The sequence below is a fragment of the Prionailurus bengalensis genome, chromosome E3 (genome assembly GCF_016509475.1).
Source record: "Prionailurus bengalensis isolate Pbe53 chromosome E3, Fcat_Pben_1.1_paternal_pri, whole genome shotgun sequence".
Classification (NCBI taxonomy): Eukaryota; Metazoa; Chordata; class Mammalia; order Carnivora; family Felidae; genus Prionailurus; species Prionailurus bengalensis.
The window spans coordinates 35,352,084-35,376,530 of record NC_057357.1 but is presented as its reverse complement, the minus strand read 5'-3'; the positions used below and the strand labels follow the sequence as shown (position 1 = coordinate 35,376,530).

General features: G+C 44.7%; 1 protein-coding gene across 32 annotated transcripts in view; it reads left to right on the top strand.

Moving 5' to 3' along the window:
* RBFOX1 (RNA binding fox-1 homolog 1) overlaps positions 1-24,447 on the top strand; it is a 1,791,866-nt gene that overhangs the window by 1,728,980 nt on the left and 38,439 nt on the right. For 23 of the 32 annotated variants that reach the window (XM_043560592.1, XM_043560606.1, XM_043560607.1 and 20 more), the window contains 2 exons: positions 5,312-5,444; positions 20,781-20,823. In XM_043560592.1, the coding sequence (XP_043416527.1) occupies positions 5,312-5,444; positions 20,781-20,823 (176 nt within the window). Of the gene's footprint in view, positions 1-5,311; positions 5,445-14,815; positions 14,856-20,780; positions 20,824-24,447 lie in introns of all 32 variants that reach the window. The other 9 variants (XM_043560618.1, XM_043560609.1, XM_043560593.1 and 6 more) reach the window with 2 other exon arrangements.

The window sequence follows — 24,447 nt, the reverse complement described above, 5'->3', positions numbered from 1 at the left end:
TTTTGTGTTTCTTCTTTGGGGATTTCTGGGCTGGTGATAGGATCTCATTTGTGTTTATTTCGAAGGTAAGCACCGTATTCGTAAAAGAGACAGAGGGGGAGAACACACGTTTGTCACTGTAAATACACGGAGTGCAGAGCTCAGAGAAGGTGGGAGGTGGGGGCTTTGTCTTCGATGGGAGACAGGCAGTAAGCAGTTGACACTTTGGTAAATGGCCCATTTGCCTGGTTGATACACCCACACATCTTCCGTTTAAAAATGTTGATTTGCCTTGATACTTGAGCACATCACAGCATGACTCTTGTTACATCCCTAAAGTTTCCATTCCATTGAGTTCCGTGGTATACAACTCCTCATGCCCGAGAACTGAGAGCGTTATTCTACTAACCTCCCCCAAAATATGCTCTGGGTATAAATCGAGCTGAAGGTTGGGAGTGGGTAGGCTAGGAATGTTGATATGTCAACAAGATGTGCAATTGGTATTTGCTCCAAAAGCTCTTGCCCTGTTTTCTTTGAGAGAAACTCATTTTTAGCTTATGAGCTAAATCCAATTTTCGTTGCAGTGATACCAGATTTTTCACTTTGATTCATGCTGGATAAGGTTTAAGAGGGAACCTTTCCAGTATAATGAACCTGTGTTTTTTTCCCCTCTTCCCTTGTCTCCCTCATGCCAACAGCTAAGGATTTATACTGTATCCACAAAGCGACCTGAATCCTTTCCATTGTTGCCCAATGATGGTCTCTTTACATGTTTATTAACTGGAAGGAAGTTCAACTAGAAAAAAAATCAAACTCCAGCATTAGAGGTTTAGAAATGCCTATAATTTGGTGTCTTTTCTTTCTAACATTGTTCTTTAATTAACAAAGTGGCTTTTACAAACATGGGACAGGGTGACAGGTTTACGGCTTTGATTAACAATGATTTACTCCGTTCCAGAAATGGAGAGGACATTGTGAGTTTCCATTTGGCATTTTGCATTAGATTTATTAAACATTTATTACCCACTCACTGGATCCAAACTCCCAAACTGGGGCATTGATAGACAATGTGATAACTTTGACTCAACAAGCGATAGGTGTGTCACGTGCCAAAGTCAGCACATAATTGAGATGTCTTCTTTCTATGTGGTTCAAGGATAAAGCCATTTCATTGTTGCTTAATCTCTGCCTGAATCATCTGTCTGGGTAATTGCTTCAAATATGCGTTTAACCATGTCCCAGCACCTCCAAGCCAATGCACCTGGTAGGAAAGCAAACAGACAAATCAGCTGTTGTTGGATTTGTCTTGGAATTGACCATTTGTCTTAGAGGAAAGAGAAGAGAGCCACTCGAGACTCCTAAACCAGCTGCATGAGGGTGGGGGGAGACTCCTCTATTGGAGATGAGGTGAAATACTGAAGGCTCAGCTACAAATGAGAGAAGTTAGGGAGTAGAAGGAGTGTTATTTTCCGTTGTTACTTGTTGCATACATTGATTGCGCTTGGAGACTGAGATTGGTTGGGTTGCCAGAGAGACTGTCTGGGGCTATGTGAGGGAAGGAACCTGACCTCACAGGCCTTTCAATGGGTATCACCTGTCTGGAGGGTGGGGGGGGGGGGTGGCATTTGAGTTCCACTTTTCTCCAGAACAAGAAGCTGATCTCCCATTCCTGACACAGCACAGCAGTGAAAGCGAGTTTCAATGAATGAAGGTTTTTCAAGACTTCCAAGTATAATACTTTGATCTAAGTCCTCTCCCTTTTAATCAGAAGCACACGTGTCCCAAGCGTGGTTGCCATTCCTGGGCCAGTGCAGCACCTGTAAAGTATGGATGTAGAACTTACTTGTATAGGGATCATGGCTGAGATCCTATTGTGGCCTTTGCCCACTGTGTATGTGCAAATCCCGGGCAGGACACTTTGTATGGAGGGCAGTGTCAGGGAAGGCAGAAGGTGAAGAGGGAGTGCCTCTACTGTCCCCGAAGGAGGGACACTAACATTGATTCACCTCCTCCAAAGGGTATCCAGGCACCTGCGCTGTGCTCTGGGCCCTCTTCTGAATCAATAAGCAGAACACAGGGAGATCTCTGCCCTCATGGAACTTACACTCTAGCAATAGCAAGAGTGTAAGCCACTTGATGGCTGGTGGACCTAGAGAGCTTTGTGGCAGATTTCTTCCAAAGGAGATTAAAACATAAATAAAAGAAGGAAGGAGGGAAGGAAGGAAAGAAGGAAGAGAACGAAGAGAGGGGGGAGAAAGGAGGACCAGAATAAGAAGGGAGGAAAGTAAGGAAGGAAAGAGGAAGGAAATGTTCATTAATCGTGATGACTAACTAGAGGCTTCGTAAAGAGATCCCTTGGCAGCCTGAGACTGGTAACAAAAAAGAGAGAGGTGAGCAAACCCTCCAACTGGGAGACTCATACTTCCTCCATGAAGCCTCTGGTCCAAAGCATGAACCGTGGAACCCCCTTATTTTGCCTCAGGGCACTTGGCCTCCCAAAAACGTGATTTTTAAACCAGGAGTCGATGTGTTCTCCCTCCTCTGTTCCTTTAACCAAGTAGGAGTCCCTCTCGTGTGCCCTGCTTGGAGAAACCCCCAAAGCCTTGCATTAAGACCTGTAGCTACCTTATCCTGCATCGGCAGAGACATCTTCCCCCTGCAGCAGAGGGGGTCCAAATGAACTCCTGGCTCTATATCCTCAGCGGCTCGTGCTGTCGAGCTTCTGTTTCATGTTGTATCTCAACATCTAAATCCTCCAAGAATTATTGTAAAACCCGCTTGTCGCTGAGAGGGATCTGGTCTCACTCACTGTGCACCGTAGCCAGCGATAATGAATGGGTCAGCATAATTACCGTGTTTCCTCACACAGGCAGCCAGCTGCTCTGCCAGATTGTGAATTTTTCATTTTCTTTATTTCAAAATGCAGGGCGTTCCTATGAAAACTTAATGTTTGAGCAGCAAGACAGACTTGCAGTCAAAGCTGTGTGCTTGCCCATTTTCTCCCCAGTCCGGAAGCAAATGTCTCAGATCTCATTACTTCTGGGCTTTTATGGTGTTCGGAATTATTGGCTTTCCCCATTAAGACTGACACCTCTCTATAATTTCAAGCACATTAGTTGTAACACAAGTCAGGAGACGTGGGTGCATTGGGGGCTGGCAAGCTGAGAATTAAGGACAGCTGTGTGATTTGTCTTTCACAGCAATAAAAAAAAAAAGGTTAAAAATAACCTGTATGGTCTTTTCCAACACAAATAGACAAAATCATTCTGATTCGGTTCTATGATCCCAGCATTTTGCCTTCCGTCGTGAGAGAAAGATATGGTGGAATCCATGAGAACACGAAGAGAATTCCAGATGATAGCCAGTCTTCAGGTTGGAATCAAGGGTTTTAGTCTAGTCTGTGCAATTCTGCGAGATGGTGTGGAATTGGGGCTTTTGTGGGAGACGCTATGGCCTCATCTCCCCATCCCCTGCCCTCCCCCACTGCATAACTAGGACATAGAGTGTCCGAGGACTCCACAGCCAGTGAAGAGATGGGATGGAGGGCTTCTGCTCCTGCATGTGGTGGAGGAAGGGGAGAAGCCCCTCCATGGCAGTTTGGATATAAGGTGGAGGCAGCTTCAACACAGCATGAAACAAGACACCCTGTGAGCAGTTAGGTGTTCCCCCAAAATGAGCTCCTGGAGAGAGGTCTCTGTGCATAGATTATCTCCTTTTGAGAGCCTCCCTTGTGGTGGGACGACCTGAGCTTGTACGTTCATATCACGCCCAAAGACACTGTCCCTCCCAGCCTTGCCTGTCCATACAAACACCGCGTGAACAAGTCCTAGGAGAGAGGGAGCAGGGGAGGGGAGTGCACAGAGGAAGAAATCCTTCCAGCCCTGCTCTGTTTTACCTGTGTCTCTCTCCCTCTGGAAAGCTCCTGTTCTGTTAGAGACTGGTAGATGGGAGAAGAAGCTGGCGACAAGGGTGGGGTGGGGGGAGGTTGACTGGAAACTGCCCATCACGTGGCCTCTCCACAACCTACAACTTCATCCACTTGTTGCTGTAGTGAAGCCACCCCTGCATCCACTCAGGGGTCCAATATTGAGAGCCCACTGTGAATAAGATCGGGGGGCTTCTGCCGACTTGGGGAGGCACGTGCTGGAGAGGCCGAGAGGAGCTTGCCCGTTCTTTGGAGAGAGAAAAGGTAACACACCCGGCATAGCAAGAGCCCTGTGAGATGCAGACAAGTAGGAACAGCAGAAGTGGTTTCCTGAAGCCGGGGGCGGGGGGGGCGGAGGGAGCATTGTCTCAGAATTTGCAGACCCCCCCCCCCCCCGCAGGAGGAAGCACATCCCAGGCAAGAGAATGAAGATCAGGGGTCTCTGGCTTCAGGCTTCATTTCCCTCATGACTCCTCAGCAAGCCATCCTGCTCAGAGAATTTTTCCCCCAAGGAGGAAAAACCCAGCTCACACCCTCTTCTTAAGAGTTGAGTTCCCACACTTCTGTGTGGTTATATAAGGTTGTTGTACGTGTCTTCAAAGCTGTTAAGTGGTTTGGGGGCTGATGGGTCACTGGTAACCATTTGTTTCTTGGAGCATAAAGGGTTTGCACAGTTACGATACATGCACGTGTCCGTAGGAACGTTGTATTGCAATTTAAAAATTTTAACAAGCCATAGATGGACATCAAGGAAAATGTGGGAAATAAATAAAAACAAGATGGGGAAAGCAGTGAATAGACAACACACACACAGTTCAGCACCAGAGATAACTAAGAACACACTGAAATATGCGTGCGTATGTATACAAAATTATATACATACTTAAACATATATGTACGCATAGTACACGTTCACATAGACGTGTGCATTATACAAAACAGTATAAACACGGGCATGCATATTCACTCACATGCACGTACGTGTGTGTATACACCATATTCATGTATGTTGTATGCTCACAAATATTACACACAATATACATGTGTGTATAGACAGATGACAGATGTTGACAATACAATGCACATACATCTTGCAGTCTACCTTTGTAAAATTTGAACTCTGTGCAGTGAGCTTGCTTCCCGTTGTTAAGAAGTCTTTGTAAATGTTTGTCATTTACCGTATTCTCTTGGGCACAGGGACCACCGCCTTAAGTAGCCCATCCTGCCTGGACTCGGACCTTGGCCTCCTCCCCGCTGCCCGCCCTTTACGAGCCTGATCCTAGACAGGGGGCAGGTGTCCAGCTTCCGCCTGCAGGGAGAAGGGTCCTGGCGAGGGGGCGCGTCGCCCTCAACAACAGGTGTGCTTCTGAAAGCCTTTGCTCTGCTCTCTCCTTTCCGCCCCCGCAGTGCCCGGCTTCCCGTATCCAGCCGCCACCGCCGCGGCCGCCTACCGAGGGGCGCACCTGCGAGGCCGCGGCCGCACCGTGTACAACACCTTCCGGGCCGCGGCGCCCCCGCCCCCGATCCCGGCCTACGGCGGGTAAGTCGGTCAGCCTCCCCCTGGCGGCGGGCCTCCCGCACCGCCCCCTCCTGTTTGCGAGCGCATGCTGGTCTTGACCGCCCCACCGGAACCCGCCCCAGCATGCATTCCGCGCGCGCCTGCAGTGGAGCACCTTGCAGAGTATTGAGAAATGAATGTAATTTGTCCTGTCATGGTTGGTGCCTTTAAGCATTCTACATGTCACATGTTGTTATGTAAATTCTCTTTGAGACTGAATGCTGGAGAACAGAGAAATGGTTACAGCCAAAGATGTATTTCTGATGATTGCAAACATCTGGTTATTAAGGAGGTTGGATCACATTTGCCCCTTGAATCTGGCCATGGAGGGACGCGAAGTTTCCAAACATAAAATTCGCTGGGGGGGAGGGGGCGGTTGGGAGGGGGGGGGGGGTCTTGCCGCCCTCCCCAAAGACACCTTGCACTTCAAAGTTTATGAACCCTTGCCTGAGAAGAGAAAATTAGGTGTGGGGTCGAAAGCAAAAGTTCAAAGAAATTGGAAGTAAGACTCGTTTCCATTGGATTTTCCAAAATGCGCATTTGGTTTCCTTTCCCCTCTGCAAGGAAATGCAAGTTAACGTGTTCCCCATGGGCATTTTGGTTTTTGTGCGCGTGGACTTTGGCATTCCCAGGTGAAAATCAAAGAGGGCTGGTGAACACTAAGAAACAGTGGTACTGTGGGCTGCAGCCCTGAAATGCTGCCCTTTCTTCCTGTTAAGGTATCCTCCTGGAACATTCAGTGCCCTGGAGTCAGGGAGAAAGAAAGAGATGTCTCTGGTGGTCCTTGGTGGATGTTTGGAATGTTCGGAGACATTTTGGGTTGTCTCAGTAGGAGCAGCAATCTAGTAGGTAGAGGCCAGGGATGCTGCTTAAGATCCACAGTGCACAGGACCCCCCCCCCCCCCCGCCCCAACACAAAGAGTCATGAGGCCCCCAATGTCAATAGCACTACTCAGAAAAACTCAGCTGTGTGCAAGACAGTTTGGCTCAAGGCTTTCCTGGCCAGTGCCTGGCTTTCTGGTCTGTAGAAAGAATACGGTTGTATTCCAGACTGTACCAAAAGGGTTAATGCATTTTTTATAGCTCTTTTGCTTATAAATTTTTTAGAAAACCTGAATGAGCCTAGATCATCTCTCTATTATACTGATGACAAAGGAAACCACTCTTTTTTCATTATTTATTCATATCTCACCCATTGCAGAGGAGAGCATTTGAAGTGTTTCAAACACAAACGCAATGAGACAAAGTTAAGAATATAAATAAATGAAACTCGATGAAATCATCAGGAAGGGAAAACACAGGTAGAGAAATCAGTCAGTGTCCATTGTTTCTTGTGTTGTGATTAGACTTAGGTCACTTCTGAGTTTCTTAGTGAACAAAAAAACAACAGCACAAATTTCGTTTTCACTGGAATGATGATAGATAATAACAAACCAAAGATAAATTCACCATAAATTCTCCCCACCCTCCAAAAAGATGCATCTGTACATCCTAAGCCTTAGATATATGACCATGTGATACAAAGAATCATCGATAGTGTAATCATTATCTCCAGCCCCACAGTGTTGAGCCCGTTTTATAGATCCAGAAATGCAGAAATAAATACATGTTATTCCCAAGGTCACACAGTAAGTTGTTAGGAAGGGAAAAATCCCCCACCAAGTTACCCTGTAGGCTCATGTAATTACTAAAGCAAGATTCATAAACCATAAACACAAAATTGCATGTTTATACCACATTAGTTTGTCTGAAAATTATTATCTTATCTTAGTAGACGGTAATTGTAGCTTTTTGGTACATGTACCCTCAGTATCTCACTACTATACTGAACAGGAAAAAAAAATAAAGTAAAATTATACGGCTTATCCTCACATGAACTATTTATAAAAATCTCAAAATAACACACCTGCTGTAAAATCAAAATTCTCTAACTTAGAATGAACTTGTTCTTTGCCGGGGATAACCGTGCATAACTAATTAATGCCACATTCACCAGGGAGACACATGGGCATCTCCAAATGGTGAAGCACTGTGTTTGTGACTGCTTTAGACGTGACTTAATTTTAATATTCCAGCAATATGCCTAATCATTTTGGTTATAATAGTACATTGTGCCTCTTTGCTGGTAATATTCTGAGTGGAATCCTGAAACCGCTCTAAGTAGTAAGATGAAATTCTCAGCACAGGAGGAGGTGAGGGGGGGGAAGAGGAGGAAGAGGAAGAGGAGAAAAGGCTGGGGTCCGCGTGTCCATGTCTGCAGGCTATGAGAGCAAAGTGTTGGTGGAGAATAGGAAATTCAGCCAGGGTGTTTTGCCGTATTACAAAGTGCCTGGAGTGCACTGGCCCCAAATGAAAAAGTGTGAGTCCACCATCTTAAGTGAAGGTTTCCCTTTCCCTTTGCTTGTTGGCTTAGGCTGCAGGAAATTGCACAGAGGCAGCTCCTTTTGGAGAGAAGAGTGGGGGCAGCACAGAGCAGATCCTGGCTGGAGTAGTGAGAGCCCTGGGCTTGAGTGGAAGCAAATAGCAGAGAGGTTGGAAGAGGTTCCTGTTTCCAGGAAGTGACATTATCAGGATTCAGGGGGTCCAGGAGAGAGTATGGATTTGTAGCTGTTTGTCTCCGAAGTCCTTTGGGGGAAGATTTCTAGATTTGACTAATGTCTTTACTCCAGTGCATTTTAGCTTAACATCTCTTTCTGTCTTGCCCCTTTGGAGGAGTTTCTTCCCGTTAGGGGCAGGAGCACCATATAAGCTAACAATTTCAATCAATGTGATAAGTGATAAGGTGTGGTGTTGTGTGAGCACCAAGGAAGGCCCCTTAGCTCAGTTTTTAGAGAAGGCTTTCAGGAAAAGAAGAAATGTGGGATGCACTTAAGTCCAACCATTTCCTAAATTGCCACGTTGAGATCTCATTCCATGAGTCTCCCTCGCACCCAGTGATCCACATCTTTTCTACAATGTCATCTAGCAAGCTGCATTTGTTACTATTTTCCATTTGTTACCTGTCAAAGATTTATCTAACTGCCAACCTACACCTCTCTTCTTCATGAAGTATGCAATATGAATATACCCTGTCACTGAAATCCCAATAAAAAGTGTGTCATTTATCCTATGTCCATGTATGGCTTCCATATTGTTTTCCCAAGATAGTGAAAAAAAAAAATCCCACATAACCCCCATGGCTACTTTTGTGGAGTCTTAGGGTGACCCTTGGAGGTACCCAACATCAAGATAGTCACACAGGAGGATTCACCAAGGATGCCTTCTCATCCATCCACTTCCTTTTATTGATTTCATTTTCTCCTCCACATCCTGATATTTTCTGAAGTTCCTCCCAGCGAGTAAAGAGCACAGGTGATGGAGAGGCCCTATTCTCTTCTTTCTCATGTAGCTAAAAAGGAATTTCTTGGGACATTAATATGTGATCATTTTCCCTAGAGGGGGGGGTTCTGTTTGGACCCTGCATGGATCACAGGAATGAGTAGAAAATCTAGACGGAGCCAACCAACTCACTATTGACTACCAGCGTTAACTGAGTGAGGATGGGTGATGAGTTAGAAACCTAGTGTGTGACCCCTTCCTGGGAGACACCTGTATTCTCCACATGCCACAGAGTTGGCTCTAGACAGTGGCACGTCAATAGCGTGTAGACTGTGTGTATCATAAATAAAATATCCTTTAGTGAATGGTTTCCGAGAGCACTCACTGGGCCGGGTCTTCCATATGTCTCCTTGCCCTTGATCCTGGAGTCCATTTCGATTGAGAAGCTGCAATGTCCAGTCTGTCTTCCTGTGATTCACATTTGGGAGAAATTGCACATTGGGTAATTGACATCCAAGGAATCTTGCAGACTGATGATCCGTGGGTGGAGGTGCCGGAGGTGGTAGGTAAAGGGGTTCGAGACACACCCGCCAGATTCAGTACAACGTCTTGTACTAGAAGACGGCAGCTAAGCCCCAATGCCCTCCCAAAGGAACCCCCTGAGACTGGCCTAACTGAATTCTTGTTCTTAATTAATTAGCTAATTAACTATTAAGCAGCTACTTACCAAGTGCCTACTGTGCACCATGCACATTGTATGGTATGGGGACACAGTAGGCACTCTAATGGAGCTTCAAAGAATATTTTGAAAATTATTATTCTAAGCCAAACATCCAGCATCTGCTATAGGGCTTTGGTTTTGGTTCTCGGGGTATCTTTGAAGAAGACGTTCTATACTTTTGCAGGAAATTAGCTATGACACGTCTATGTACAACTTCTCAAAGTTACATTGAGAAGTGGTTTGAGGAGACTCTGTGCTACTTTGTATATAGGAAATATATGGTAATATCCCAGGAGAAAGAAAACTTCTTAAAGCTGGCCAGTGCAAGAATGAAACTTGCACACAGATCCTTGGAACAGTTTCAGGCCAGGTTCCAAAAACACCTCTGACACCAGACCCCGGGACTATGCATATGTGCCTCACTGACTAGAAACCAACCGTGGTTTCTGGTTTTAATTTCTAAATGTCTAATCCTGAGACTGTATTCTCTGTTGTTGAGAATGTTTCTCATTTAATAGAAACGCTAGGAACTAAAGTCATCATCACCCATCATCAGAATAGTTCCCGGAATTCTCTCTAGCTTTTTGTTTGTGTGTTTGTTTCTGGTGTAAATTCTTGTTCAAATTTCCAGCCACGTTTAAAGTGCAACCTGTAACATTAAAAAAAAAAAGGGGGGGGGGCCTTCTGAATTGAATGTATATATAGGCAAACCTTAAATCAGGGGTTCTTAAATTTTTCAGGTAGAGGGGAGTGGAATGTCACAGATGCCTTTAATAATCCAGTTAAAAATGTGTTTTCCCTAGGAAAATGTTGGTGTACACCTCCATATATCCATGCACATACACAATTGTATACAAATGCCAGAGAGTTTATGGACCCATCTGATACCTCTTCAAAAACAGCTAGATTTAAACGCATTAAAATTTTAATTTATTTTCCAGTTGGAAGGGGCACTAAGGTAGAGCAGTTTTAAATAACCTCTCCTTCAGGAATGCGTTTGTGGTGGCGATTTATTACATTACACAAACAGATTGGATAGTTTGGGCATCCTATACTTTCTTTCCTTTTTTTTTTTTTTTAAGTAAACTAATTTGTTATAGCGCAATCATTCCCTGCTTGCATTCAACCAAATATTTAACTACTGTTATTACCTTTCTAAGAAAATGAGATGTGCATTTGCAATGCTCTTGCAAAAGCATATCGCAGGCCCAAAGTGATTGACAAGGAATACAATTACCTTTGCATGGCTAGACAGACTGCCTTTGCATTAAAATTGGACCGCACAGGTTCGTTGCATGACAGCAACCCCCTTCTCTTGCAATGGGGCCGTGGCTAATTTATCTATAGCTGCATTCTAGATCAACTCTGGCTCTCCTTTCCCTCCATGTCTTATATTTTAAGTGCACCTGTTCCATGGGGCTTGAAAAAGTGTTTGGACACATTCCTGGAAACCAGCATGAGAATGTGTAAGAGCTTTCCTTTAGCCGCCTCCTGTTTAGAATAGGGGTGAGGAGGCTGACCCTCGGTGCCGTCGCAAATGTAAAGAAAAAGAACACAGGGAGGGCAGTGTTGCATGGAGCAATGAGCCTGTTAGTCCTTGGGCAGCAGCAGCAGCAGCAGCAGCAGCAGCAGCAGCAGCAATCACCTGGTACTTGTTGGAAATTGGAATTCTTAGACCCCCATCCAAATCTATTGAGTCAGAACCTCTGGGCTGGGCATGGGGCCCAGCCATCTGTGTTTGAACAAGCCCTCAGGTGACCCTGCACTTGTGCTGAAGTTGGACCACGGTCTGCCCCAGTAGCTAAAAGCGGGCTGCAAAGCCAGAGCTCCTGGACTAGAATCCCGGCTCAGTCAACACCTACCCTCTCCAGCGTAGCTTCCTTTATATCTGAGGGTGAGAATAGTATTGTCCAATTCGCAGGGGTGGTATGAGGGTTAAATGGGATACTGAGCCCAGGATGCTTAGACCCGGCACTGACCGGTGGCAGTCCTTCTCTAAATGTGAGGACTAGGGTTGTTTATGCCTGTGCTGTCACCAGTAGTAGCTTAGGGGGGAAAACGGCATTTTGGTGAAACTGGGAGCCCATGAACTGGCTTCCTTTCATACCGCCGAAGACAGCCATAACGGTTCCTTGTATTTAGAGGGATCATGAAAATAGATCATTCACCCTTCCATCTTTCCCTCCCAAACATGCATGTGTGGCAGTCAGTGAAATGGAGGCCTCCCTGTGCGGTGTGGCTTATAACAGCAGCGAGAATTCCTGACGCCCTTTCTCAGTGAAGCCCCACCCCGTCTGCCGGGCCTCTGAACTCTGCAGTCTGTTCCCTTTGCTTGGCCTGCCCTCCCTCCCTCTTTACCTGGCTAAGGCTTTGCGATCTCTGAGGCGTTTGCTCAGATCCCCTCACCCCTATTGCCTGGCCCCACTCCTTCTGTCACACTTTCAGAGCACCACTGTTCCCTCTCAGCACGTACCAGCGCTGCAACTTTACATGTCTGTGCGTTCATGCACATGGCTTTGTGACCCCCCGGCCCCCTCCCTGGAAGCCCCCCAGGGGCAGCTGTAGTGATGGACACACTCTCGCCTGTCTGTGCCTTAGCATGGCCGTTGGAGCAGAGAAAGCATGTCAGTAGCAGAGAAACGGTATTCCTCATGTGGTTTGTTTGAGCTTGTCGAAATGAATATGCCAGATCCCATTTTGTCTCTGGTTCTCTGTCTCAGAAATGTGGGATGGCAGAGTCCCATAGTAATTTTCCATGCCCCTGGTGGAGGGCACGCACGGCACTGAGTATACCCCATTTAACAAAGGCAAACATCAGCGGCCTGTTCTTCCCTCACTTCCGGGAGTTGGTGCAAACAGACGTGACGCGGAGGTCTGCAGCTGGCCACGAGGCACGAGGACCCAACCTGGTGAAAGAAGGGGCCACTCTCGCAGCCAGGGCCTAGGCTCAGTCATTCCGGGTCCACACCGGGTGTGCATGGGAACACCACCAAAGTGTAGGGCGGGCTCGTCTCTCCGTCATCCACAGGGGAGCAGGCACAGACTGGGTCCCCCTCTACAAATATGTAGACAGAGGCGTTACTCCCCATATTTCAATACACATTCACATGTGGTTAAAATATTAATATTTTGTTGACACTCAGATGTCTCTCTGTGCTGTGGTGTCAAGCCCATTGATCATCACTTTGCTCACAGCACCTCACTGAATCCTCCCTCGAGGGGAGCCCTTACCAGCCTCTTTCCCCATTTTACAGACCAGTATGCGAAGCTCCAATAGTTTGAGTGGGGAGTCCAAGGGCTCACCGCCGCTGATTGATGAGGCTGTGGCCCGATGCCCGTGTGGTTCCCATCTAACTTGGCTCTTGAATGGTTATCTGCCTTTGGAGGAGGATACTGGGAAGAAAGGCATTCCCAGCACAAACAATAGCACGTGCAGAGATACAAGGGCCTAAAAGAATGGGGTGGGAGCAGTAGCTGTTTTTCTGTGGCCACATGGTTCACCTCTGAGGTTCGGGGTCCAGACTCAGTATTTGTTACTCTCCTCCGTATCCTCAGATCTGTTTCAAATCCTGTTGACAGAGGCTGGCCCTGCCTTCTGACCCCCAACAGATGCTCTCTTTTCATGTTGGAAATGCTGGAAGCCTAGCTCAGGATGCTGCATACCTCAGTGTCTTGGGTTAGGGTTTACGTGGCCTGATAGGTGCTTTCATGCGTGCGGCCCCCTCGGATCAAAACGAAACAAGCCGAATGCGATTCCTACCAACCTCCTTAGTGTGTGAAGTCCCTGTCATGTCTTTAAGGATCATGGTACTTGGGGTCTAGCCAGTCAAGTCTGAAAAGCTCTGAGAAGCACTCTCCAGTGCTCTCCAGCACACCAGTGTCACAGCCGTGTGTGTGCGTGTGTGTGTGTGTGTGTGTGTTTTAAGTGCCTCCCTTTGGCTTGATATGCTCGGCTTACATGTGGGTCCGCTGCCTCTCCTGAAACCTGCTGGAACCCTTTGGTAATCAAAGTTGTGTTTCCATTAGAATCCTGCTCCATTCGACGGTGGGGCCCGCTGGTCCTTTGCCAGAATCATAAATCATCTCTGAACTCCACGGGGAGATCTCAGGGAAGGTTATTAATAACAGCTACCGTCCTGTGGAAAACACGCATTTGGAAACACACGCTTCTGTAGTCAATGTGTCCTGTGATCCTCCCAAAAGCCTGTGAGGTGTGCAGGCTACACGCGATCCTCATTAAACCCACTGTAATGGTTAGGAATTGTAACTCAGTTTCCCATGATCACATGCTGTAAGCTTCTCTTCCTGGCTGTCTCGCTCGAGGTATACCAAGAAACTTCTGGAGAAATCCAGGATATTTTCTCCCTCCTGTGAAGTCCCTTGTCTCTGGAATGACTGTATGGATGGGGATAACAGAGCCACTGTGAGGCCAGGCTTATTCAGTCATAATGCCGGGCCTGCTTAGTCTGGATATAATTTACGTAAATGTGCATACAGGAGCATGTATGTGCATACGTGTCTAGGTAAGAGCACACATACATCCCCAGTCATGCAAATACACACTACTAAACACGTTATCCAGTATACACATCCACCTGTGCTCACAAACACACATACACACATGGGCGTAGTATACACATACACACACACGTGCATTGACATGTGTACAGTATCACACACACACGCATTGACACACATGCATGCGCATAGAGCACATACATGTATACAAACATGCATAGTCGTGCATACACACATAGTCTCACACACATAAAATCCAAGATATTTTCCTACATTTACCATGAAAGAGTGGCACATGGAATTACCAAATATGATACTAGAGAGTGAAAGAGCACAGAGGAACATTTCTGGAATCATTTGGGTTGTCTGGCTCTCCTCACATCCTTCAGGCACAACCCATACTGGTAATACAACAGTGTGTGTTTTTCTTTCTTTTTCCTTGGGGAAGCTGTGTGGTGTGATTAGATGCAAACTCTGACCCTCCTATCTGTCCAGGCCACTTATAATAACCCAAAATTCTCCTTGCATTTCTGCACCTCCTCCTGAAAGAGTGGGAAGTCTGGTACCCAGCATGCCACCACGTCCCAATTCCGGGCCAATGCCAAACCGCAGCCTAATTTTCTCAGGCTGATGGACAGCTGTTGTCTCCAACCTCCTTAACCAGTGTGAAAACACTCCTCGGTTCCTGTGTTTTGGATCTTGTGACCAGACTAACTTCGCCAGTGCAGGGGTTGGTGTGTCTGCATGGGGAAATGCACTAATATGGATGTTTTTCTTTGTGTGTGCACCCTTGCAGTGTTGTTTACCAGGATGGATTTTATGGTGCAGACATTTATGTAAGTATTCATTAATGTGCATGCCATCCCTGTTTCCTCCTGGAGTCATTCTGTTTACAAGTTTGCTGCAAGTTTCCTCTTCCTGGTCTGTAGGCAAGCATCGGGCGGCTTATCCGCAGGGCAGAACCCCTCCAGCTCATGACAGCCATCACGGCTGATGAATGGGTAGAATTACCTCCTTGGTTCACTTCAGAATATGTGCAAACACCCCCCTAAAAGTGATGGCATTTCTCTCATGTCAGACTAAAGACTCCCCACCCCCAAAAGAATTCTCTGTAAAGTTTTCAGTATGGTCTGTGTGTTTGCAGTATAATATTTACCATAGCAGCTGTCATTACCAGCTGTAGAGGGTTAAAAGATATTTTCATGGCTAATTTTTGATGGTCTCTGTTTTTAATATTTATATACTTATTTGGAGGTGGAGGGGGAGAGAGAGAGAGAAAGGGAGAGAAAGGGCAGAGAGAGGAGAGAGAGCATCCCATGCTGTCAGCCTGTCAGTGTGGAGCCCGATGTGGGGCTTGATCATGAGCCATGAGATCATGACCTGAGCCGAAACCAAGAATCAGACACTTAACTGACTGAGCCACCCAGGCGCCCCAATTTTTTTGAGGTTTTCTTATAAATACACTTAATTGTTCACAGTGATAGCTCTAGAAAAAATCCTCTGCTCCCTCTGGATGATTTTAGCAAGAAACATCTCTAAGAAAATGTATGCCGACTTGACCACTAAACCCTTATTTTCTTCCTTATTCCTCCCATTTCCCCAAAGCCATTACCTGACTCAGAATTGTCTGTTAAATTTAGAATTGTTTATTAAATGGTCCCACTTTATTAAGCTTTTCACTTTTAGAAAAGAGTGGGATGTTTCTCATTATGGGGACCATAGTTAAACTTACCTAAATGGATCTAAAGGTAGTTATTCTTCACATTATGATATTAGCTGCAATGTTAGGAAAATAACTTGGAATAAACACAATTTAAAATACATGGGCAGGATTGGGGGTGGATTTTTAAAATCATATAGTGTTTTTTTAATTACAAGTGACCTCAAGTAAGTTCACTGGAATCATATCTGTTGGCTTATAGACTAGATAACAAAGACAAATAAAAGCATACTTGTGACCAAATTGATATCATTTACTAGAAAATGGGAAAGACACTAGTTATTTAATTTTTTCCTTTTGAATTTCTAATAATTACGATTTTGAGACATAGTATTAATCTCCATCAATGATGCATGGAGTTGAGTTCTGCTATCATTGTATCAAGTACATTTATTATAATCTGTGGGTTAGTTTTTTTCATAATAAAATGAACAAACAACATATACCCAATGAACAACAAATTTCTTTTTTTAATGTAGCTTAATCCAAGCCTTCAAATATCCTCTATAAAAAAAAATTTAAATTCATACCATTATACATAGAGAAGCAGCTTGGAGCCCACTCACATCCTTAGAAACCCAACAAACCCAACATCAGTCTTCATCCTTTCCCAGTGTAGCCTCTGGATAGAGCATACCTAAGTTTAGGCTTTTTTTTTTTTTTTTTTTAATTTGGGAAATGGGGAGAAGAGAAGGGATGGATATAACAAAAAACATAATCCACCAAAAAAAAAAAAAAAAGAAAAGAAAAAAGAAATACAATATCCCCATCAACACCCACCAGTGGGGGAAAAGAACGTGTTAGTAAGCCTAACTGACAACAACAGTATCGTATTAGCTATCATTTATTGAGTGTCCGCCTCGCCGTGCCTCAGTTTCCTCATTTGCAAAATGACACCAGTTTATTGAATTATTAATTTGTTCTGTCCTATGGATATTTCCAATGGGTGTCTTTCCCTTGTCTCCCAGATGTGTGAAAGGCAGGAAGGAGGAGCCACCTGAAGGCAGGGCATGTAGGTTCCCAGACACTGGGAAAGAACGTGCTAGTAAGAGTAGCAGGCAGACGTGTCTCTGTCTGTTGGCACTGGAGACCACGAATGAGAATCCATGAGAACAAGGTAAAAGGAGGGACCAGAGACACTCAGAAGGGAGCAAACGTGCCAGCTCCCAGACTAAGGCAGCAAGATATAGTCTGTTCAGGGAGGAAATCTCCAAAAAAGTCCCTTTGTGCTTTGAGTGCCTTTAGAGGCTTTGTTTCCCACGAATTCATCATATCTGGGCAAAGCCTGCCGGGCCTAGTGCTGCAGCCCCCGCAGGTGGCTGGGTGCCCCCACATGAAGGGATTATGTGAGGGGACACTGTGTCTTCAACACATCGCTTCCTTGTGTGAGTATTTAGAAAACTCTTTGTCTAGCCAAAAAAAAAAAAAAAATTATCTCCTTTTCCCACTGTTCATATTATATAACAATACGGGTGTTCAAAGGGTAGTTCCAAATAGGCAATCAGGGGACAGAAAAACTTACTGAAATAGGAACTCCGAGCCTTGTTTTACCTAAACAGCACGTGTTTCTGTCCTCTTTCCAAGAGGGTAGCTCAGATCTTGCAGACCTTCCTGAGTATTCTGCTCTGTGTAAGATGGCAAGTTCAGACTATTGCTGCCAGGTGGTGCATGTCCGTAGGCACAGTGACAAACTAGACCACCTGTTGCAGCAAAACAATGGCTCGTTGATGGCCTTACATGGATTAAGGAAACCAAGGAATAAGAATATTTCCTGCACTCTTAAAGTCTACGGAGCAGGATTCATTTTGGCTAGAAGTATATGACAGTCTCGAATGTGCTTTTTCAAGCTGCCACCCCTGCCTTCCTTGAGGTAACAGTATGCCCTGATGGCTAGAAATGTTCCCAGTGCTCCATTTCTTAAAGAAATTATGATTAACACGGTTCATAGAAAAGCATGCAAGGTTCTCTTGTAGGTAAAGGAAGCTTCTGGCTTGCTCCTTCAATCTCATTCAAACAGTGCACAATAAATAGGGTTGGGGCAATCCTGGGAGGTCCTGGGGACGTGTGTTAGATACATGGGTCGCCTCTAATAGGTTTAAACATTCTGTTTCTTCTTAATTTTGCTGGGTGGACTCATAAGCTTCTAGCTTAAGTTACTTCTAAGGACGGTGCAGGCAGGGCCACCCACCAGTTCCTACCCATTGCTGTCCACCCTGACACTTTGGCAGTAGCCCAGCAGCTATCATAACACAGCCAGCAGACCACAGTCTTTTCTCTGCACCTGCTTTCTCCTCCCCTTCCCTCTGTCGTGCTCTTTCTATCCCTCCCACCTGATGGGGGAGCCCTTGGACTTTCTTCAGTCCCACCGGAGCACAGAGGATAGGAAACACCTGAAGGACCCCTACAATGGGCAAGCCATTGCCTCCAGTCTAGAATGAGCCACTTCTGCCTCAGCTTTTCAAAGAGGATTGGGGAGAGAAGGAGCAGTGGTCACAAATGCCCTAAAATGGCAGGAACAGTTCGATTTGTTGTGGGGTGCTGTGAGCCAGAAGCTAAGGCCATAGCCTGGGAAGCTCATTTGGGCTGAGGGCACAGGAACAGCATCCTATTCAGGGCCCCAGCCCTGCAGTAGAAGCATGGACTCTGGCCACAGGGCACATGCTCATGCCCAGTGTGGAAGGCCACTGGTCAGAGAGGATGTAGCCGGTTTTCAGGTCAGGAAGGATGGCATAAAAGGCCATTACCTGGGTCCCTTCCACCCAAGGACATGCCACACACACATACACACACACACACAGACTTTTATTTCAAAAGATAGGAATTTAGCTTACATAACTAGCATATCAAATCTGTAAGTTCACTGTTAACCGCTTAGCACTGCACACTGATTTTTTTTTTCATGAAAAAGTCAGGTTAAAGAAAACAAATAAGTTAGTAGAAGTGACCCATGGGATCTTGACAACCTGTTGGAAAGTTGACATAGAAGGGCCAAGTCCCCTGGACCTACAAAGCGATCCATCCTGTTTAAGGGCAAAGCTGTGGGTCTCACAAGACCAGAATTGGCCACGGGGCTGACAGTAAGTGTGGCTCAGCTGCATTTAGCCAGACATGTGCCTTCACTGGCTCAGGGAGCTATCCGAGGGTATGGCATTTGATCAAATGATAACTATTGAAAATGTTAATAAGGATGTTTATAATAGCACTGTTTAAGAAGAATGTACTAACTCAGTGGAAAGTAGGGCGAGACTGAGGAGAAATGGGAAAAAGGGAAGAGAAGACAAGTTGGGAGGGCAGAGAGAAAAGAGAGAAACACTGATATATGATAGAAATCTTAACCACGCTCCCTTTTTATAAGAAAGCCCTAAGCTTTGCAGCAGTCCATGTGGCCATGAGGCTGCCTAGCAGATACGTCTCGAGATGCCACTGCACGCTTACGTTATTCTTAAATTCTGTTACAAGTTCCTAGCTGAAACCATGGCTGGAGACAATTATTTCTGAAATGATGTCATTCTGCCATCCATGGATCTTAAAGAGGTGTCTTAATTTCCCTGATGTAAACACAGAGAGCTGGAATGCAGAGCTTATCCAAATAAAGCCCTAGTCTTTGTTCCTGGGACCCTGCTTGCTGTGGAAGCCAGCTGCAGAGTCTGGTGGGCATGATGAGGCAGGCCAGTCACCCTGGGGGCAACCACCCACCAAGAAGTTAAGCATTTGCTACACGAGACAAGAAAGATGCTCAGCCCCTCCTGCCTTTACCTCCTCTCCTCAGCCCTGGAAGGGAGGAATCACAATACCCATTACCTCCACTTTTGTTTTTAGAGGAGGAAACTTCCCCCCACCCCCGCCCCCAAAAAGAGATGAAATGATTTGTCCAGAAACATTCATTCACACTGAAGTCTGAGCCCACGTGATTGGGCTTCCCAGCTCTAGGCTCTTCCATAGAGCGTTGACATGCATAGGTCCACAGGCCTAGATTGACTAAAGAGGAAACTTAAGGAAAGGTCAAGATATATACACACACATACCTTTATGAGGCAGGTCCCTAAATCTCTTACAATATTCTGTCACCTCAGTGTCTTCCCTGGAACTGGACAGTTTCACTTTTTTATTTTGAGAGGGAGACTGCAAGCAGGGGAGGTATGGAGGGAAAGGGAGAGAGAATCTCAAGCACACTCTGTGCCCAGCACAGAGCCTGATGTAGGGTTGATCTCATGCCCCTGGGATAATGACCCGAGCCTAAAATCAAGAGTTGGACACCCAACCGACTGAGCCACCCAAGCATCCCCCAGAATTTCACTTTAAATTGGAACCACTCACAGGAAAGATTAGGTTCACCCACAAAAAACTCTCACATCCAAAAATCACATCCCACTCTGTCAAAGGGGTTTTATATGTATATAAAATATATATATATGTAATATAAATATATATATATATATAATATATATAATCAGCTTGTCTAGACACATTCACACACATCGTTTTGTTGGTCATGTAGATTTAAAGTAGCTTTGGTAGCTTCAGTGTGATTCATTAATTCACAAAATTCAGTTGTGCTCTCTGCTATTTGATATTGATTTTAAAAAAAGGATTGATACAGTTAGGGTTGCTCTGTACTGTCATCTTAACTGTCTCGATCACTAGGCATCAAAGCTAAATCCTCAGGTATTCCAGAAAATTCTAATCGTGAGATAACAAGAGAAATTTGAAATAGTTCATTTGAACTGTTGCAATATGCTTACAAAGATAAGAGGCCATGAAAGTATCCTTTTCTCTTCTTTAAAAATAAACACAGGTTATAACCCAGATATAATCAGTATGGTTCGATCCCTACCTCCACCTTCTCGATACCTTGGGTTACAGAGATTTGCAAACTAAAACCTGCTTCTTCTTTGGGTTTGATGGGTCAATCTCAGATCTTAGGGAAGTAAAAGAAGCAAACTTGTAAATGAATTGCTCTGGAATTTCTGTCTGACTTATGCATTTTCTTTTATTTATTTCATTTTTGCATTGAAAACATTACATTTCTGTTTCCTTATAGAGTAGTGTATCAAGAGCCTGTGTATGGCAATAAATTGCTGCAGGTATGAAATCCCGACTGGTGGAAAAACTCATCACTATGATTGTGGGTTTGCTGTGAAATCCTACTAACAAGACAATTCTGGGGAGGGGAGATGTTCTCTAACATAGAAGGAGGAAAGACTTAACTGAATTTTCCAGTTTCGATGTGAATGCTTCCAGAATAGAGATGCATATCCTAAGATTTCCCTTGTTTGCTAGATCATGAGTGTATCCAAGTGGAGGTCTGACTTGGCTATAAATTTCCGGGCTTAAAATGTATCTACACTCAATTAATATAAGTTCAGTGAAAAGAATTGCAATGTTTCATTGTCATCAGTTGTCTGGATAATTTTGTAGTAGGTTCCTGGAGTCAACTAGAATGGTTAAGAGAAAAATTCATCCAGCATTGAGGGTCTGTACAGCTAACATAACTTTCCCTGGTTTCATTGTAGCTTCTTATAAATTTATTTCACACCTAGTGCTATAGCTTTCAACCCTATTACTCACTGCTGAAGCAACCCCCAAATGAACCAATTTGTAGGAAGAAAAAAGAGCCAACACATCCATTGGAGTGTAGCTGGCTGAGTCTCCCAATATGGTCTATAACCAACATTAAAACTGTCAAATAAAGTGAAAGAAGAATGTAAAGCTAAGGATGATCAGTGGGAGTTTTATTACATGGATTTCCCTGTAACATACAATTCTCATTTTTTTTTGTTCGGTATTAAGTCCATTAAGAAAGTGGATTCTTTTTTTTTTTTTAACCATGAGAATTCATCAGGTTTTAATGAGAAATCTGTATGAAAAAGGGGTACTTGGATCTAGGAGAGAACAAAATAATTTAAATTCCCAAGATCAACTTTTATTTTTACATTTTGAGAAAACTGACTTTCATTGCCACACTTCAAAAACTGCTGAATGTATGATGCAGATAAATTAGGGAGTGATTATTGAAGTGTTTCATTTTGCAAATGTTTTTATAAATGTAGTTTCAGTAAATCACATATTGAGATATATATGTGTATACTGGTATATTTGTGGTTAGCACAAAGTGAGATCCTTGGGTATTCTCAGAAGCTAGGGTGTTTCTGTCTGGGATCAAGCCCACTGCTACTTTATATGGTGAAACTGAAGGGAAACACACACACACACACACACACACACACACACACACGAGGCAACCCTTTCTACCCTATGTCCCCTGCAGTACACAAACATTTTGCCTCTCTTCCTAAGTCATTCACCATTAGGACATTAGAACATCTTTGTCCAAAAGTATGCTTTAAGGTCAAAAATGTGATTTCCTTTGTTGAATGACTCAGATGCACTGAGGGTCTACAGTGCTCAGCAGTATTGTTTTAGGAAGTTCCACAAATGGAATAGCCAGTTTCCTCTTATTTAACTTGGCACTTCCCAGACCTATTTGGGAAAGGTTCCTTTTCCTACCCCAGCTAGTATCCCACGAAGCACAGTTTTGAAAATGTTTTATTGGAGCACCATCAGAGGTCCTTAATCAGTAATGTGCCCAACCTCCAGAGGACGTCTGCTAGCAAAAGAAATGTTTCAGACAACAGCAGTCAGGGTCTTTGTGGCCACGTCTGGTGGTGGCAGCAGAGGTGTGGGGGTGGAGGGTGGAGTGCAGATTCATAATGGCCATTTAAAATTTATATTTTATATAAGGTCTCATTTATAGCTTGCTTAGGAGGATGTTTTATGAGTAGGGAGTACAGAACTATGTTGTGCTTATCATTTGGCTTGGTGGTGGGAAAAATCTCACTGTCACGGATGCATTTTTGTCCTAAAGTCAGGAAGACTGGTTTCAACATGAACATCCTTTGGTGCCAGCAAATGGAAATGAGCGTTCCTTTTTCAGACGTTAGCACAGAACCTTGGAGGAGCTCTGGCTATGCTCAGCGAGCTGCAAAATATGGAGCAATAAAATTGATTAGAGTCACCTGTTAGCAAGGCAAATTAAAGCAATTTGTATTTTTTGATCATTTTACAGTGTATGCACACATACACTGAGTTAATACACAACTCTGTTATTCCCCTAATACGGATTTTGTACAGAAGAAAAATAGCAAAGGAAAACAATGCAATAGAGAGATGTGGTGGGATCAAGCCACTTAATCCTTTTCCTTTTTCCACTGAGTACCTATGTGATGGATCTCACAGACCTGGACTGTCCAGCACTGAAGCCACCAGCCCCATGTGGCCCTTTGCATGTAAATTCAAATGAACTCAAATTAAACACAGTACAAATTCAGTTTGCTCCACTAGCCACGTTTCTGGTGTTCGATAGTCACCAAGGACCAGGGACTACTGTCCTGGACGGCACATATGTAGAGCATTGCCATCATCACCAACAGGCCTACTGGTCAGGAAGGAGACCACGGCTTAAGGTCAGAGGCTCCACTGACTCCACAGACTTCAACACACTGTGACCTTGACTTTTAAATAGGGAATGCTAGTAAGCAGCTTCCTGAATGACAAAGACACATGTCAAGGTATTGACCATCTGTACCTGTCTTGCGTAAAAACACACACTTATTCTCCTTACATGGGCAAGTCATGTGAAAACAGTGGGGTGGATGGCCCTTCCCAAAGCTTCGTAGACAAGCACATCGGTTGTGCACAAGGATCCCAATGGCACACACATCCATTTTATGTGCATACAGTGAATACCGACTGGCCGTCAGTGATGCTCATTTTCATCATCTGCTATTTCCACTGCAGCTGTTGTCTCCACTTCTCAAACTTGCTGCCCACTTTCACCAGTGGAAACGATCACAGAAGTTGGGAACACATACAGAGTGCAAACCCAGAGGGTTTCTTGCAAGGGTCTGTTGCTAGAAATCTTTGCTGGGACCAAATTCATAGTCACAAATCATGACTGATTTACACGGCCCTCGATGCAGATACCTTTGCAATGGCTTTTGCTTTTTATTCTGGGAGAACACACACACACACACACACACACACACACACACACACATCACTTTGTCTCCATCAAACCTTTCAACTGGTGGTAGTTAGCGCCTCCTAGCAATCAGAGAGCTATCTTCAGCCCCTCTCTACCTCATTGTTTAATACACACACCTGCACGCCTGTGTCTTTCCGGACACATCATGAAAGCCAAGGAGATGGACAAGCAGATAAAAAGAACAACTGTAGAAATCTGGTGACCTAATTTCCCCTCGGCCCATCATTCTCTGTCTTGAGCTTGGTGCTGGTGTGACAACTGCTTTGGTTTTACAACTCCTCAGTACATCTAATGAGTTTCCCTGTTTCCTAATTAGAGAACGTGGTGTTTGGAACACCAGGTGGTGTCTGGATAAGACCTGGTGTTTTTTTTGCAGCTTCCATGTTATTGTTCAAGGGAGACTTCTTTTCTTTTCTTTTTTGTAATACTGGCTCCAAATGATTGGTGACTCTGTCAGGATGTCTTGGATGTGTGTGCCTTCTCCAGGGCTGATCCAAAGAACAAGTTTCTCTAAGGACAGACTAGATTTTCGAATTGCTACATTAGAGGTGGCAGATATATCCTGAAAGTTGGCTGTTGCTAGAAGAGGGTAGAAATAAATTATTGAGACCACTTTGTCTACATTCTGAAAGATGTTTTTTGTAGCATTGATCTCCTTGTCCTA